General features: G+C 53.6%; 1 protein-coding gene across 1 annotated transcript in view; it reads left to right on the top strand.

The window, feature by feature from the left end:
* Nucleotides 1-14,928, top strand: part of LOC144153438 (hydroxylysine kinase-like) — a 185,299-nt gene extending 170,371 nt beyond the window's left edge. The window contains exons 7-8 of the mRNA XM_077685085.1: nucleotides 2,535-2,818; nucleotides 14,636-14,928. Coding sequence (XP_077541211.1) covers nucleotides 2,535-2,818; nucleotides 14,636-14,839 — 488 coding nt within the window. The 3' untranslated portion in view covers nucleotides 14,840-14,928. The remainder of the gene's footprint in view (nucleotides 1-2,534; nucleotides 2,819-14,635) is intronic.
* Nucleotides 14,929-17,193: the final 2,265 nt, after the last annotated feature.

A 17,193-nucleotide genomic window follows, 5' to 3' on the forward strand; every position in this document is an offset into this window, starting at 1 on the left:
AAGAGAACGGAACGGTGTGGGTTCGAGATGCTATTTTTTCCCCAAGACCAGTGTTTTGTTTTAACTGAGAAATGTAATCTTAAGTCTGTTCTATTCTATCTTTTTTTAAGTAAGGCTTGTTTGGTGTTAAAGGTCTGTTTAAGACCGGGGCGCAGCATATTGTCGCGTAGCCAATGACGACTCAGCTCACTTCAAGGAACAAAGTTTATTGGAGCGAACTCGTTCTCTGCTAAGAGCTGAAGGAATACACAATGGGCGAAGGAGCAGCCAACAAAGTGATGTGCGCAGGCTACTGTCGGGGAATCGAATGCCCATGCATTTGCCCTGCGAGCATTCTACTGTCGGGGAATCGAATGCCCATGCATTTGCCCTGCGAGCATTAATCTTTCCGCGTGAATATTTCTAGAATCATCGAATCAGATGGATAAGTCTGTGATCAAAGTAGAACATTCCGGTCGAATGACGACAGGGCGATACACTCTCCCTACAAAATGTGATAGCGAGCACACAGCTTACAAAAGAAAATGAAGGATACACGTGTTCCGCTTCAAACGCTGATAACATAGCCGGCCGTGGCCAGATGTTAAATACAAAACACATTAGCAAACAAACAAAATGCATGGTTGGCGCCTATATTAACACGCCTAGTTAACGTTCTGCATCTCGGCGGAGGTGCCTGGCTTGTACCCATCTCCGAACAGAATATTCCGCCTCTCCCATGCCAGTAGACATCCAAGCGTTCCGACTTTTAAATTCCCGAAACCATTCGTTACGCCAGGACTTTCTTGCATCATTCCTCCGTTAAGTTAATTGTTCTATACCCATTCTATCCCCGTTTTTCGGCAGCCACTCTGTTACCCAGATGGTTTACCTGTTTTCAGATCTGTGCATTACATGCACGGGCCAAGCAAACCTTACTTTTTGTTAACTTAACTATGCTCACTTGTACTCGAGTTCGTTCGTTAATCGAAAGCGCTCGTTCCACCTCTCTAAAAGTTCGACTTATCATACTTCGAAGGATGGCTCGTCGGTCTTGATCCACCGCGATGGCCCAGTGGCTAAGGCGGTGTGCTGCTGAGCGCGAGGACGCCGGTTCGACTCCAGGCCGCGGCGACTGTTTTTCAGATGGGGACGGAAAGCGAGAACGCCCGTGTTTTCGAGATTTCGGTGCAAGGTAAAGATCCCTAGGAGGTCAAAATTAATCCACGGCCCTCCACTACGGCCTGGCCCATAGCCTAAGGGTAGCTTTGGCGCGTTAAACCCCCAATAGGTGACTACTTGGACTTGTCATAGCATTATTTCATTGTTCATTAAGGCGCCAAGTGCATGCCCCATGAGTCGACACCGATAATGCGCATTGTTTCTATTTAATTATTTTCGATGGCGGAGATAGCCGAGTGTTTGTCATTATAGAGTAATTTAGGAATGCATCTTAGCCCACGCGATTTATTATGCGGATATCTTTCTCGTGATGGTGGGGTTTGCACTGACAACTTGTCCGAAACAGTGATATCTCATCCCTCTTCTAGCACTAGCCAGCCTGAAGGGGAGGCTTTCGGCATGTGTGTCCTCATATCCATCTTTCGCCTCAGGACGGAGGGTTGCAATTCGTGAAACCAATCTTGCGTGAACTTACAATTAAAAAATCCCGGGCCATCTCCACTAAAGTGAAAAATGGGGAGGGGCGAAGCATGCAGTGCCTAAGTATATTCTTGGCGCTTTGGCGTTTTTGCCAACGGAGATGAAACCGTTGAGGGGTACAGGTATACAGCTTTGCCGTAAAAGTCTAGTGTCTTTGAAGCACGAAGCGCTCCAGCGCGAGTCGTAAACGAGTGTCCCGAAGTTTTTTTAGCATGCGTTTCGTTGTGGCACGAGGCGTAAACTAGTTTCCCCGTGTTTTAGTACCGGGACACTAGGTGACGACGATTACGATGACGACGACAGCGGGCGCCAACAGCCCTAGCCCCTAAGGGGCTTCGCCCCTAACAAACGCTTTAATTATTCGTTACGTACTTGGGTTCTGCCAAACTGTGCCAGGAACTTTCATTGCGGTAAAGAAATTTGACAGGTGCGGGCCGTGCTACGGGCACTGGTTGTTCGTAAAAGCCTTGCTTATACATGAGTCGTGTTCACGCTGTCTGGCAATGCTTCTGGCCGATTTAAAGCCTGTTTCGGTTTTGAGCCCGATAGTCACGCGCAAACAAATTTTAAGGCTACTTTTTAGCGAAAGAAAGTGCGCGCTAGAATCTTACAAATACGGTAGGTACTTTTCAGGGAATACCCCCGGTCCCCTCGCCTCGACGCTTTGAATGGAGCTCATATATACGCGGGAGGGGTCGATATAGCTGAACCCGTCAGTCGACTCGACCCTCCCTCGTCGGGTCCATGTATCCGGGGCTAATGTCAGAAATGCTTGTACCGTTGGGGATTGTACACGGCTTTACAGGAAAGGCACCGATAGAAACGACGTCAAAACTAACTGGCATATATCTTCAAGACATGCTCCGCGTACAAACTGTTGCGTCCTTTTTCAGGTGTTCTGCATGGTGACCTGAACGAGAAGAACGTGCTGACATGTCCGCACGTCAAGGAAGGAAGTGCGGAAGACGAGGGCGACCAAGCAGGCGACGAGGTGTACGCCGTGTTGGACTGGGGCGGCGTTTATGGTGGGCCCCGTGTCCTGGACTTGGCAGTATTGCTCGCCTACGTGCTCATCGCTCCTACGGGGAGCCGCTCGGCCGAGGAGAACGTGGGGCTCGCACTATCCGCCTACCTGGGACACGTTCCCGAGGAGAGGGAACACGTGCCTCTGCTGAGGGTGCGTAACTAACGCTTGCAGGTGCTTGGGCAGTGAACGTTATGATTAGAAAGCCTAAAATGCCCCATTATGGTGGCACATACATCTGCAGCGGGTGGGTAACGTACGTAGGTGTTTGCGGAGTATCAATTTAGGATGACATTCTTGAGTGCACCGTCTTGCGAAAAACCGGTGTTGTTGATCTCCGGTAAAGAAAATGGCCGATGACGTAAAGAGTAAAATGCCCTGCGGAATTTTATTGTGGCGAGGAGGTGCGCGCGCAACAAGCGCTGCAATTAACATAGACGGGATTAAGTTGTCATGTGGGTGTTCGCGCACTGCTGCATGTTCACGCACTGCTGCTGCTGCACTAGGTACTGCAAGTAAGTAAGGTTCACTTTACTCCCGCACGCGCACGTTTATACAAATTAAGATATATACCTGTTTCTCTTCCTTAGAACTATTAGCCCTTACATTCGAAAAATATTAGCCCTTTTACTATAATGCATAAGGAAGGAAGGAAGGAAGGAAGGAAGAATGTAGAAGAAAGGCAGGAAAGGTAACCTGGCTAGTGCCTAGTTTGCTATCCTGCACGTGGGAAAGGGGAAATGGGCAAGAAAGAGAGAGGAAAAAAAGAGGAAAAGTTGGACCAGACACGTATGCCCAGCACAGAGGCACTGACAGTGATTGACACTGGAGGCTCTCAGTCTATAGCCTAGTGTTCAAGTTCGTCGCCCGTAGAAAACGTAATAGTTCCTTAGTCGCCTTCTGAGCGGATGACTGAGAAGGCCAGTGGCACAGAATCTTTCCCTCCGAAAATCGCCGCCGAGAGTCCAGGTTCCTCAGCGCTGACGACAGCTTTTTTCTTTCAGCGGAGTAGCGTGGGCACTCGCGTAAAACGTGGCGTATCGTCTCCGATGTGCCGCACGTTTCGCACTCCGCCCTTGCTGCCATTCCTATTAAGTACGAGTAAGCATTTGTGAATGCCACCGCCAGCCGGGCGGCAGCGTCCGCACTTTCGTTGCCGACAATGCCGCAGTGGCTAGGAAGCCACTGTAGGGTGACATCATGACCCGCCTGGGCAGCACGGTCGTATACCATTCTTATTTCTGTCAGGAGCTGTTCGTGAGGTCCCCGGCACAGCGCTGACTGGAGTGACTGAAGTGCAGGCTTCGAATCACAGAAGATAGCCCATCTGCGGCACGAACTTTGCTCGATGGTGTGAAGAGCGCTACGGATGGCCGTAAGTTCTGTAGCCGTGGATGTCGTAAGATTGGCTATCTTGAATTTGCTGCACAGTGACAGTCGTGGTATAACAACAGCTCCGGCAGAACCCGACGATGTTACCGAGCCATCAGTGTATACATGAGTCCGGTCACTGTATGTCTCGTGCATGTACGTCAAAGCGAGCTGTTGCAGGGCCGGAATTGGAAGATCACGTTTTTTTGTCACTCCTGGGATATCTAGGCACACTCGGGGCTGCATCACACACCACAGCGGAACGAGAGGTCTCATCGCCGGCGTGTAGTTCGAAGGAACGCTGGTGTTGTGGGCAGCTACTACCCTTGCGAACGACGCCCGGGGACGGGTCGCTGGTATTCCCGCGAGGTGATGATCAGGTAGACGGGCGAGGTGCCTGATATGTGTCCTGAGTATTTCGACGTCCACAAAGGTTGCCGAAGAGTGATTTCGAGCCAGGGCAATGGTCGCTGCTGTGGACGTACATCGTGGTAGGCCAAGACAGGCTCGGAGGGCCTGAGCTTGAATACCCTGAAGTGACCGAGTAGTTGTGCGGCACGCTCCAGAAAGGACAGGGGCACTGTATCGCAGATAGCCCAAGAACAGCACGTTGTAGAGCTGTAACATCGACTTCAGTGGTGTTCCCCACGTCTTGCCGCCGATGAGTTTGAGCACATGCACCACTGCAGAGAGCCTCTTCTTTAGAACGTTAACATGAGCGCTCCAAGAAAGGCCTCTGTCGAAAACTATGCCGAGAAACTTGTGATTTCTCACATAAGACACCCTTTCACCATTAATATACAAAGGGTATGCATACATAGGCTTTCGTGTAAACGGAAGCACGGCGCATTTGCTGCTGGATAGTTCCAACCCTTGTCCATGCAGATATGAGGTCGTCAAGTCTGCGGCATTTTGCAGTCGGGCGCGCACATGCCGACGAGTCACGCCATCTGCCCAAACACAAATATCGTCGGCGTATATCGACACGTCAACCCTCCTTGGAAGGCGAGAAATCAGGCCAATTAGTGTAAGGTTGAACAGTGTAGGGCTCAGGACTCCTCCTTGGGGAACACCACGGTGAGTATAGTGAGCTGATGTCGGCCCATCTGCAGTCATAACAAAGAATGACCTCTGTGTTAGGTAGTTCCGTATCCACTGGTAGACCCGGCCACCGAGCCCCACAGCCTGCACTACTTTGAGAATCGCATCGTGCTCCACGTTATAGTAGGCCCCTTTAACGTCGAGGAACAACGCGGCACATATCCGCTTCGCACTTTTCCGCTGCTGCACAAAAGTCACCAAATCAATAACGCAGTAAATGGATGAGCGTCCACGACGGAATCCAGCCATGACATCAGGGTAGACATTGTAACGCTCCAGGAACCACTCCAGACGTGCGAGAATGATTCGCTCCATCAGCTTTCCAACGCAACTTGCAAGTGCAATTGGTCGGTATGGCATTGGATCCAGCATAGATTTTCCGGGCTTCAGGAGCGGAACGATGCGGCTGGCCTTCCATTTTTGAGGAACGGAACCATCACACCATAGGTCGTTGAAATATTCCAGCAAGGCTTGCCGGGCATCCTTGCCAAGGTGACGGATAGCAGCGTATGTGACTCCATCAGGCCCAGGAGACGAAGATCGCTTGCATGCAGCCAATGCCGCCCGCAGTTCTTCCATGCTAAATGGAACGTCCATCCTTGAATCCCGCGATGCAGGGATGTCACTGGCGAGCAGTAGTCCAGAAGGGCCTGCTCCACTGGCTATCCTCACGCAGAAGTCCTCGGCCACATTGAGCTCTCGGTGATTCTGGTGAATAGCCAGGGCCTTAAATTGGGAGCGCTGCTGTACAGGAGTCATTAGCCCTTGCACAGTTTTTCATATCCTCGACAAAGGCTTGCGAGGGTCCAGCGTGTCACAAAAAGATTTCCAACGTTGTGCTTGCACTTGGGCAATGTGTCGCTGGATATTCTTTTGCGTTCGTCTGCAAATTCTCAAATCTTCGAGACATTGCCTTCGTCGGTATCTGCGTTCGGCGCGGCGACGAACAGCACGAAGGCGCTCCAGCTCCATATCAAACTCGGTCACGTTTGGAGACAGCCGGACGGAACGCTTGCAGGCTTGGAGTGTGCTTTCAATGACGGACTCTAGATTTTCAAGCACATCGCTCCGGCAAATTTCGTCTATCCTTGATTGGAATTTCGACCACTCGGTTACCCGAATAACATTAGGATCGAAGGAACTTCGTAATCCATTTATCTTTAAATAGGTTGGAATGTGGTCGCTTCCACGAGTTTCTATGTCTGGGAACCACTGTGCACAGGCCGATAAACATCGTGACACAAACGTCAAGTTTAAACAACTCCCGTAGTTCGTTCCACGTAAATAAATGGGGCTTCCGTCGTTTAGTCGGCACAGCCCATGGTCTGAGGCAAAAGCTACTAAGCTCCGACCTCGCCTGTTGGTGTTTGGGCTTCCCGAAAGCATGTGGTGTGCATTGAAATCACCGGTAATTACCCACGGACCTGTTGTTGTGCTTAATATGTCATCCAGCCTCTTCCGTTCAAAGCGAGATGTCGGGTGTAGGTATACACCCACCAGAGTGAAAGTGAGCTGGCGCTTTCTGATGGTAAGACAGACGTACTCATTACCCCTGTAAGGTTGCACAAAATGGTGAACGTAGGACAGTTCACGCCTGATGAAGACTGTGCCTTTGCTGGGCTCCCCTAGTGTGGCTGATAAAAACAGTTCGTAGCCAGATATCCGAATAGGTTTGGATATGTTCGGTTCGCAGATGACAAGTATAGGAATAGATTTCATAAAGACAAACTGGCGAAGATCTGAAATACGCGACATTAGTCCTCTGGCGTTCCACTGAAAAATGGAAGCCTCCTTGATATCCGTACTCAATGAAGAACGTACGTTCGCCATGGTCCTTGCTTATCCGAGACTTGCAAGTACTGGATCCAGGGCCTCCAGTATCTGAAGTGCACTCAACGCAGAAGGTGCATTCAGACTGGTGAGCAATGTGCGAATGGCATTCATGAGGGACCTCAGGACCGCGACGACTTGCCGATCTGAAGACGAAGCTGGGACGGGAGATCTTGTGACTGTCTTCAGTACTGAGCGTTGGGGCTCAGAAGGAGGTACACTCGGGGACAGCGGGGGCCACGCGTCACCCGGCGAGGTTTGTTGTACCTCGTTGCGACAACTCAGCGAATCCTGCGAGGCCGGAGGCGGCGGAGGCGGTGGGGGTGCCGGCGGCCGCGGGGGTAGCGGTGGTGGAAGTAGTTGAACTAGTGGTGGACCCGCTTGCGTAGAGGCGTTGGATGGGAAATGGCCAGCCTTGTTTGAAGATCTCCGGCGTCGAGACCGGTGACGCCGCCGCTGTCGTACCGTCGCAGCAGCCTCCTTGTGCGTGGAGTGGTCCCTCACCATCTGCTTCAAGACAGCGACTTCCCTCTTCATGCGTGGACACTTCTTCGATGAGGCATCGTGAGGTCCCTCACAGTTGGCGCACTTCAGTGTATCTTCACTGCAGTCGCTAGCCTTGTGCGGGCCAGCGCATTTGGGACATACAGTGGCGCTTCCGCAGACTGCAGCGACATGGCCTATCTTCATGCACTTGTAGCACTGAAGGGGTTTCGGCACATCAGGTCAGACAGGCTGGCGGAAGTGACCCACCTTAACATGGGCGGGAAGGCTGTCGCCCCTAAAAACAATCTTCAGGCACCTTGATGTACCCATGCGGCTTACTTGTCTGATGACAATACCTTCATCTGCAGGTTTGATCAGTATTGGTAGATCCTTCTCGGGGATAGACGTATCGACGTCGTAAATGACGCCTATCGTCGTGTCTCCAGACAGAGTGGCATGGGCTCGCACTTTTATGTCCTGCAGTGAAGTGATCTTCCGCGAAACCTCCAGTGCACTCCGATGCTCCACGTCGATCGCCAAGATGTTCCGCCGGGAATTTATCCTCACGTCCTTGAGCTCATCAGGAACAGTAGCTTCGAGGAAAGCGGAGACTGCTTGCTTGTTGAGCAGCCTCAAATTGTCCGTCTTGGCCTCTGGCACGAACAGTATCGTGTGCACAGGGTGCTTAGGCACGGGTTTCACAGTCGAGGTGCTCGATCGCGAAGAAGCCGTGAGGAGCCTTCTGTTCGCCTTTTTCTCCAGGTACAGTTGAAACCCATCGTCGGAGTCCTCGTCACTGGGCGCCGAGTAGAGCTCGGTGTCCTCGCTGTCCGCGTCAGCTGAAAGGCTGGCGCGCTTCCTGGAGGAGGTGCCCGCCAGCGGATCGACGTCGCATCGTTCCTCCTGGGGGTCCCCGTCCATCACCCCTCGAACAAAAGCGGTGTCCTGTAGGTTGACCACGAAAAAAGATAGGGAAAGTAATGACCTTCTTGTCTGCGAAAGTAATGACCTTCTTGCCTGCGGCCGATCGGTTAGACGAAAAAACACGGAAAGAGAGGGCGATAAGCAGGCAGGCAGGCAGGCAGGCAGGTGGGTGGGTGGGTAGGTAGGTGGGTAGGTGGGTGGGTGGGTAGTTTGTAGGTGGGTAGGCAGGCAGGCAGGCAGGCAGGCAGGCAGGCTGGCATGCTGGCAGGCAGGCAGGCAGGCATGCAGGCAGGCAGGTGGGTGGGTAGGTGAGTGGGTAGGTGGGTGGGTGGGTAGGTGGGTAGGTAGGTGGGTAGGTGGGTTTGGGTCCTACCTACCTACCTGGGTAGGTGGGTAGGTGGGTGGGTGAGTGGGTACGTGGGTGGGTAGGTGGGTAGATACACAGACATATAGAGAGATAGATACACAGGCATACAGATAGATAGATGGATACACAGACATACAGATGGATGGATGGATGGACGGATGGACGGATGGGTAGATAGATAGATAGGTAGGTAGAGGGGGGGGAACAACATCTTTATTTGCCGGCTAAAAGGTCACGGTGGCTCTCACTCCCTCGCTAGGAGGGGGGTGCCGGCCGCGACTGCTGGCGTGTGATCGCCGCCAGCGCAAACTGCACGGCGGCTTTCTGTGCGTCCTTGTCCGTCTCGCGCACCGCACGCGCAAGATGGGGCGGTAGTATGTTCGTTTCCGCGTCCGCGTCGTTGCACTCCCACATCATGTGGGTCATGGTCGCCCTCGCGGCCCCGCACACCGCGCACTAGTCCGTGATGAATCGTTCGGGCGTGACATGCACGGCCCACACCGGGGTCCACGTCGCTCCCACTTGGAGTTGTCGGAGGAGCGCCGCCTCCTGCCGGGTGAGGTCCGGGTGCGGCGCAGGGTAGCGTTTACGTTGCTCCCTGTGCCATTCTAGGACCCCTCCATACGTTGTAATCGGGGCGGGCTCCTCTTCTTCCACCCCCTCGTCTTCTACGTTGTCGTTGTCGCTGAATCTGGCATCGTTGTTTTCCTTGGCCGCATGAGGTGACGCGGCGCGCCGGTCGACGGGGCGTCCGGTTAGCGCCCTCGCCACCCTGTCCGCATCCTCGTTGCGGTTGCGAACGGGTCCCACGCTGCTCATGTGGGCCGGGAACCATCGTAAGGTTATCGGCGTCCGCGAGTCCAGGGCTCCGCACACCCTCACTGCGTTCGCACACATTTGGTTCCTTGCGAAATTGGCGATTGCCTCCCTCGAGTCACTTAGCACCGTCGTGCATCCTCTGGCGGTTGCCGCCAGCGCTATGGCCGTTTCCTCCGCCTCCGTGGCCGTCTCGACACGCACGCTAGACGCCGCGACGACTCTGCCGGTGGTTGCTTGCACGACCGCCGCCGTGTAGGCAAGTCGGCGGTTGTCGGGGTATCGGGCCACGTCGACGTACATGGCGCCGGCATCGTCGTCGTACGTCTCTCCCAGGGTGCGAGCCCTGGCCAGGTGACGCTCATGGTTCTCTGTTGGATCCGTGTGCAGTGGGATCGGTGCCACGCGGATGCTGTCGCGGGCCTCGTGCGCCAGCGGCAGCCATCTCTTGCTCTCCCGCAGCCTCTTTTCGTGTCCTACTGCGACAAGGATGGCCCTGCCCGTGCGCGTGGTTTCCAGTCTGGCTATCTGCGGCGTTGCTTGCGCCTCTACGATCTCGCTCAGCGTGTTGTGCAAGCCTAAGTCGAGCATGTTCTGTGTGTTTGTGTAGGTGTATAAGCCCAGCGCAGCTTTGTACGCCCGGCGTATGAGAGCGTCGAGCCTATTGCGTTCGGCCGTGGTCCAGTTGTGAAAGGCGGCCACGTACGCCAGGTGGCTTATGACGAATGACTGGACCAGCCTGAGCGTGCTGCGTTCCTTCATGCTGGCGTGCCTGTTGGCGATCTTCTTGACGAGGCCGAGTGGTCAGCTTGCTTTGATTTGCAGTTGCTTGACGGTGTGAGCGTTGCGCCGGTGTTCGTGGATGAGAAGTCCGAGGACTGTGATGGTCTCTACCTCGGGTATGGCCGAGCCATCGCCCGTGCGCACTTGGATGTTTGCCGCCTTCCCGTTCGTGGGGCTTCGCGGGGCCTTCAGGATTAGTAGTTCCGACTTGGCGGGGGAGCATTGCAACCCCGTTCCCTCGAGCTGGTCTTCGACCGCTTTCACCGCGCACTGGAGGCAGTCTAGGATCTCTCCATCGCTGCCGCCCGGCACCCAGATGGTGATGTCGTCGGCGTAGATTGTGTGGTTGACGTTTGGGGCGGTGCCGAGGCGTTCCGCAACCCCGAGCATCACCAGGTTGAATAGCGTCGGAGAGATCACCGCTCCTTGCGGCGTGCCCACGCTGCCCAACGTTTTCGTTGGTAGTTCTACGTCTCCGGCCACGATGGTCGTTGTGCGTGCCGTGAGGAAGTCTCTGATGTAGGCAAACGTCCTCCTTCCCATGTTGAGGCGGGACACCTGCCGTAGTATGGCGTCGTGGCGAACGTTTTCGAAGGCGCCTTTTAGGTCCAGGCCCAGGACGGCGGCGTTGTCGACGGATCTCTTATTATCAATAATATCGTGCTTGAGAAGCAGCATGGCGTCTAGCGTGCTGAGGCCCGCACGGAAGCCGAGCATCGTGTTGGGATAGTGCTCGCCGTCCTCGAGATACATTTGCCATCTGTTAAGTAGTACGTGCTCCAGCACCTTGCCCACGCACGACGTGAGCGAGATGGGACGCAGGTTCTCGATGTCTGGCGGCTTGCCCGGCTTGGGTATTAGCACCGTGCGGGCCTCCTTCCACTCCTTCCACTCCGCCACCACGCGTTGTAGAACGTCGTGAGCGCGGTGATGGCCTCGTCGCTCAGGTTTCGTAGTTCCTTGTTGGACACGCCGTCCGGGCCGGCCACCGACTTGCCGTTGAGCTTTTGCAGGACCGCATGCAGCTCCCACTCTTCGATGTCGGCGTCGAGCACCTCGTTGGGCTCGCCCTCGTAGTCCGGTAGCGGAGTCGGCGGCATGGCCGGCAGGTACTTAGCGTCCAGTCTGCGCCGCACCTCGTCGTCCCCTAGCTCCCTGCAAGCCTTGAGGAGGGTGCGGGCCAGGACGTGCTGCTGCTCCCCTTTGGTCTTACTCTCTTCGAGGAGGTGGCGCAGCAGCTTCCAAGTCCTACTCTTGTGTAACTGTCCGTCGGCCTCCTGGCATACGGCGTGCCAACGTTGGCGGTTGAGCACTGCGCAGTGCTTTTCGATTTCCTTTTAAGAAGCGCCACGCGCTTGCGAAGCGTTCGGTTGCGTTTCTGAGTTCGCCATCGGCGTTTCAACGAGTCGCGCCCCTCGGTGAGGTGCGCGAGTCGGCTGTCTACCTCGTTGACTTCGTCCTCGGCTTCGAGCTCGGTGGTGGCCCTCTTTGCTTCCCGGCGGATCGCCTCCGTCCACCTCTCTATGTTTTCTATGACGTTGGGTACGTTCGCGAGGTTGGTCTGGAATGCGTTCCAGTCTGTGTGCTTGTGTGTGCGTTTGGGGCTCGCCCTGCCTTTTAACGGAACGGTTAGCTCGAGGAGACAGTGGTCGCTGCCGAGCGTCTCGGTGGTGTTTCTCCACTTCACCTTCGCGTTGTTACTGAAGGCGAGGTCCGGGTTCGTGTCCCAGTGCACCGACGTCGGGGCGTGTCTGGTCGGAATCGAAACGTCGTTGCCGAGGTGGTAGCCGGCCGCTTGCGTTTCCGTCAGCAGATTCTTTCCTTTTGCCGTGTCGAGACCGTAGCCCCATTCCGTGTGCTGAAGCGTCGTGTGGTCTTCGGCGAGCCGCGTGAGCTTCCCCACGATTGTTCCGTATCGTTATTGCGCGTACCGGGGTTTCGCGTGTGCGTTGGTGACGTAGACGTGCTCCTTCTTGCTGCCGCGGCCTACCACCAGCTCCACGGTTAGGTGCTCGACGTTCGCGGTGTGCGCGAGCGTATGCTCCAGGCTCGTTATGCCTTTCTTGACGAACGTGCAGACCCCGCCGCTCACTCGTGCTCCGCGTTCCGGGCCCTTGGGGTGTGCTAGCGCGTAGGTGCGGTACCCCGGCAGTGTCGGGGCCTGTTCGCTGTGAGTCTCTTGCAGCAAGATCACGTCCGGTCGGCGTTCCGCTTGCGTTACATATTGCGCGAACGTCGCCTTCCTCCCTCGCAGGCCGTTCATGTTCCACTGCCATACGAGGAGGTCGTGTTGTTCCGGTTGCGTCGTCGTCGTCGTCATTACGGGGATGGTCTGGGTGATGGTGTTGTTGAGCGCGATCGCGACGTGAGCTTCTTGCACAGGGCCGCTAACATGTTCTCTATCTTGTCGGACCGGGCTTTGAAGCTCGACAGCATCTCCGCATGGGGTGCTTCCACGGCCGATAGCCGGGTGTTGAGCGTCTCAAACTGTCTATTGGTGGCGTCTTGGTAGCTTTGGAGCTCTTCCCTCGTTACGTACTGTTGCCGCGCGTCGTCTCGCGCCTTCGACTTGAGCGCGCGCCTCCTCTTGACGGGCTCGTTCTCGGCTTCCATGTCGTCGTGCATTGCCTCGACGTTTGCGCCTTCGGTTGCGGAAGGGTCGTCGTCTTGTGCGTCCTCGACCGGTTCGAGTGGTGTCCTCACGGGCGAGCGGGCGGCCGTCGGTGGCGTCGTCCTCCCCGGCGATGATGTCGGGGTGCTCGTCTCCGGTGACGATGACGGTTGCCATTTCTAGAACACTTTCTCGAGCTTGCGGCACAGCTCCGCGATGGCATCCTCTTGGCGTTCCATTTGGGCCCTTAGTATTGCGTTTTCGCGCCTTACACTTTGTAGCTCTCTTTCGAGCGCGGAATCGCGTCCGAGGCCGTTGTTGCCATCGTGGGTCGGCTTGCCCATTGTTCCCGCTCTCGATGTCATCGCCGCCCACGTCACTTCGGTTGGCGGCTGCAGTTGCACTCTCCTATTGTCCATTGTTCCGCTCACTCGCGTTGACGCGGTCATTGGCGTAGCTGCTGACGTAGTTGCCTTAAATTTGCCGCCTCTCTGTCCCCGTGGTATCGCGAAGGGGGCGTTCCCGCTTTGCAGCTGTGGAAAGTTTTCCGCCATTTTGCGCGGGGACGCTTGCTTTTGTTGATGGGTAGGTAGATAGATGGGTAGGTAGGTAGATGGGTAGGTAGGTAGATAGATAGATGGGTAGGTAGGTAGATAGAATGACACAGAGAACTGGTTCCTTCTTCACTGGAGCCCATATGCAATCTGCGCTACCTTCACGAGGGCATGCAATTAGAGGGGATTCCAAATCCGCAGAGAGCGCAGGAACAAATGTGTGCATTTTTAGGGTAATTGAATAGTTAAACAACCACTAGTACATAGCAATGAGTTTTTGGTCAATATCAGCGAAGAAAAATCCCCCGAAGTTTCCAGTCTTGTGTTCTGTAAGCTTTTGATCATGACTGCACATGTCGGACAGGAAAGCACTCAAAGGGACATCTGGGTTCTGAACAACGAAGAGGTGCCTTGTCATTCACGGGCACAGGTGGAAGAACTTGTAGGTGTCAGGCACACAGGCGAGATGTGTCGCTGGTTTCGCATGAACAGGGGCAGATAAGCTATGAACGCGCCGACCAGACCATGCCGATTCCAAGCACACGAATAGGATCATGTCGGTTAAAAAAATACGGGCATAGTCATGTAAGTACGTCACAGAAAGGAGCACAGAAGCTGGCAGGAGCAAAGAAAGATAATTTACAGTTAGGATTGTCTCCCATTTTCAAACTTAGCAAGAAAACGTCTTAATACCTTTGCACGCCTCCAAAAAGCGGATCAAACTTCAAACTTCAATTTGCCTTCAAAGCCCCCCCCTCCCGCTCGATTTGTCGCCCGGCCCCCGCCGCGTTGGCTTCATGCAACAAGGCCCTCATCCTCAAAAGGTTATCGATCCCTGTTCTATATGTATACTGAACTGGCGCCATCCCGCCGAACACCTGATACACGTTTGCTAAGCTTGCTATCCTTATGTGTGTCATGTAAGCATAGAAGTGCTGGTTGTGGCCCTATGTGATTTGGATTAGGCCGCTCTTTGAATATTGTGTGGTGTGTTCTAGGGTGCCATTTATAGTTACTCCTGTTTTGTCTGACCAGTGATGCCTCATGCTTTCGTGAAGTTTCCATTGTTTTGAGTGTGGTGGACCATTTAAACTAACAGTGCTTCCGCAATGGTTCACACTGCGCAGACGCTCATCGCCGCCAGGCTGTGCCAGTCTCTGGTGAAAGGGCTTCAAGCATACCAGCAGCACCCGGGCAACACGTACGTGCTGGACACCCAAAAGAGCGGCTGGCACGGCCTGCGCCGACTTTGGAACATGCCCAACGATGAGCTGATGGCCGTATGGAACCGAGTCCTCGGGGAGACGACGTTACCATCGGCTGACACGTAGGCCGACGCTGTTAACCCACGGCTCGAACACAAGAGCGGAACACCATCAATATTTTCCGAAGATGTTTTAACGGACTTGGACTGCCACAATATTGCAGAAAAATCATAGGATGTTTCGGGATGTGATAGTTACATGCTGATTCTGAGCGACACGGTAATAGTAGTTGTAGTAGCAATTTGTAGAAAATAGTTTTATTCGGTCTCCCATTAGCCATCTTCCAGGACATAGTGCCCCAAGTAACGGCTTCATTTGCTGACGCCGCCCGGTTTCCCGGCGCAACCAATCTGCGCTCGTCGTTCAGGACTGTGCATGGATGAGCAGCTAAAATAGCCTTCGTGGGTTTGCTTTCGTAGGAGACTTGGTTGAAGCAAGCATGCCCACACAAAAGGAACGCAATTTGTTCCCGAGAAGTCATACAATGTCGGTTACAACTTCGGAGGTGGCGAGCGTAAGAGAAGGCCGTGTTAGGTGCATTGTTCACCCATCGACCTTGAAAGACTCCTTCTCCATCTAAGGGTACAAAAGACCATAGCCTCTGTGACAAACGTTTGCTGAGCCTTAGAGGGATACTAAAGTGTTATATCAAGCTGACCTGCATCTGTACATTACCGTGGTGAAAAGGCAAATGTGCCAGTCGCGACAGCAGCCGTTGGTTATTAACGCCGCTGTCTCGGTATATTCTCCCCAAACACTTTTTGTAGCGTAAGCTACACTGGCCGAGGTTGAGCAGTATCGCGTGTGCCGTGAAGGGCCGTTCTGCGCAAGCGCGAGGGACATTGCATTGAACTGGATTGGCTTGGCTTGGATTGGATTGGATTAAAGTGGATTGTCTTGGATTGTGTTGCGTCATAGCCGCGGCAGACGCACTGACTCCGGCGCGTGCCCAGGTGTGCGCCTCAATTGCGCAGTAGCCAAGTCTGACGCTGCACCGAAGCCGCTTTATAGCCGTTTGGCGTGGCTCGTGAAGAGCCGTGCTGAGCATGCGCGAGGAGCAGTGACTGGACAGGACTGGACTGGAATGGACTGGAATGGACTGGACTGGACTGGACTGGCCTGGACTGGATAAGACTGAATTGGACTGGACTGGACTGGACTGGATTGGACTGGATTGCTGAACCTTAGCTCACGCCACGTATATCCTGGCATAGCAGAGCTAAGCCACTACTAATTTTTTTTCCGAATACACGTTTGCCTCAAAGACTACGATTTGGGATGTCACAAATCATGGCTCCGGAAGCGGCACCCACAGAGCACTTCCGGCGCTTGCAATCAACTCTTAGTTGGGGACATGGCAATAAAAACGCAATTTATCCGTCAACGTTAGCTTCAGCGTGGGTCAACGGGAGAGCTATACTCCCTTGTTTATGCGCGCTCATCATATACCGGACATCTGCGATAAAAGTCAAGAAATTCTTACCCGAATCAAGTGTAGGACCGAGTTGTCCGCTTGCGCTGCTAGTTGAGGTGCTTTGATCCCGTCCTCCTAGGTGACAGCGCCCACAAGTTCTGATGAGTCATTCGGTTCGAGTATTCGCTGGCTGCGTTCTTAGTTATAGGGTCCACCCTTCGTTACGTGCTAATTTATGCAGGGAATATAAACCGCTGGGAAACAGGGTAGGAAATGCCAGCTTTGAATATTTCCAGCGGAAAAGAGCCCAGTTTGTTGCCAAAAAATCCGCCATAAATAATTTCTGAAGTTCTGAATTTAGTTAAAAATTCATTCGGCCTTTTATGTCCCTTCAAAAACTGAACTTTCGATCTGTGATGATGTGTCGCCATAACTCAGTGCGGCAACTTGCAAGAGTCTTACTATACACCCCAAAAACACGGCTCGGGCTTGAAGGTTATAAAAAGAAGTTCTTTGTGTTTAAAGCTTGTAGAAATGAATTGGTTAAGGAACAAATTTGTGTAAGTCTAAGAGACATCCTAGCCCTGTTCAAGCGGGAAAAGCAGTTTGATTGGGTTTGCGGTGCGGTGGACCAAGCGTGTTGTGCACAAAAGTAATAAAATGGCCTCTAAAAACAAGATGAGAAGTTTTTCTTGAACTGGGCATCCGCTGCCTGATGATGACGTTGGGTTACCAAGTGCCTTAAGTAATGCGCTTAATCGAGTTGTTCTTTTTATAGTAGCGAAAGTTCACTATCGTTAAAAAATGGGTAATCGAGCTATCCTTGTGCCCCATACGCCTATCTGATAGAGGAGAGAATGGACACCACACAAATAAAGGCAAGTGTTCGCGTTGAAGACATGCGCTGGAAACAACTACATGTGTTCCGATTTTAGGGGAAAAGTTTTTCTGAAGTGCCTTTTACACTGCCTGTCATTAGTTAGTTGCACGAAGGTTATGAAGTACT

Source organism: Haemaphysalis longicornis, unplaced genomic scaffold, assembly GCF_048455015.1.
Source record: "Haemaphysalis longicornis isolate Haplotype H1 unplaced genomic scaffold, Haemaphysalis longicornis Haplotype H1 scaffold_9, whole genome shotgun sequence".
NCBI lineage: Eukaryota > Metazoa > Arthropoda > Arachnida > Ixodida > Ixodidae > Haemaphysalis > Haemaphysalis longicornis.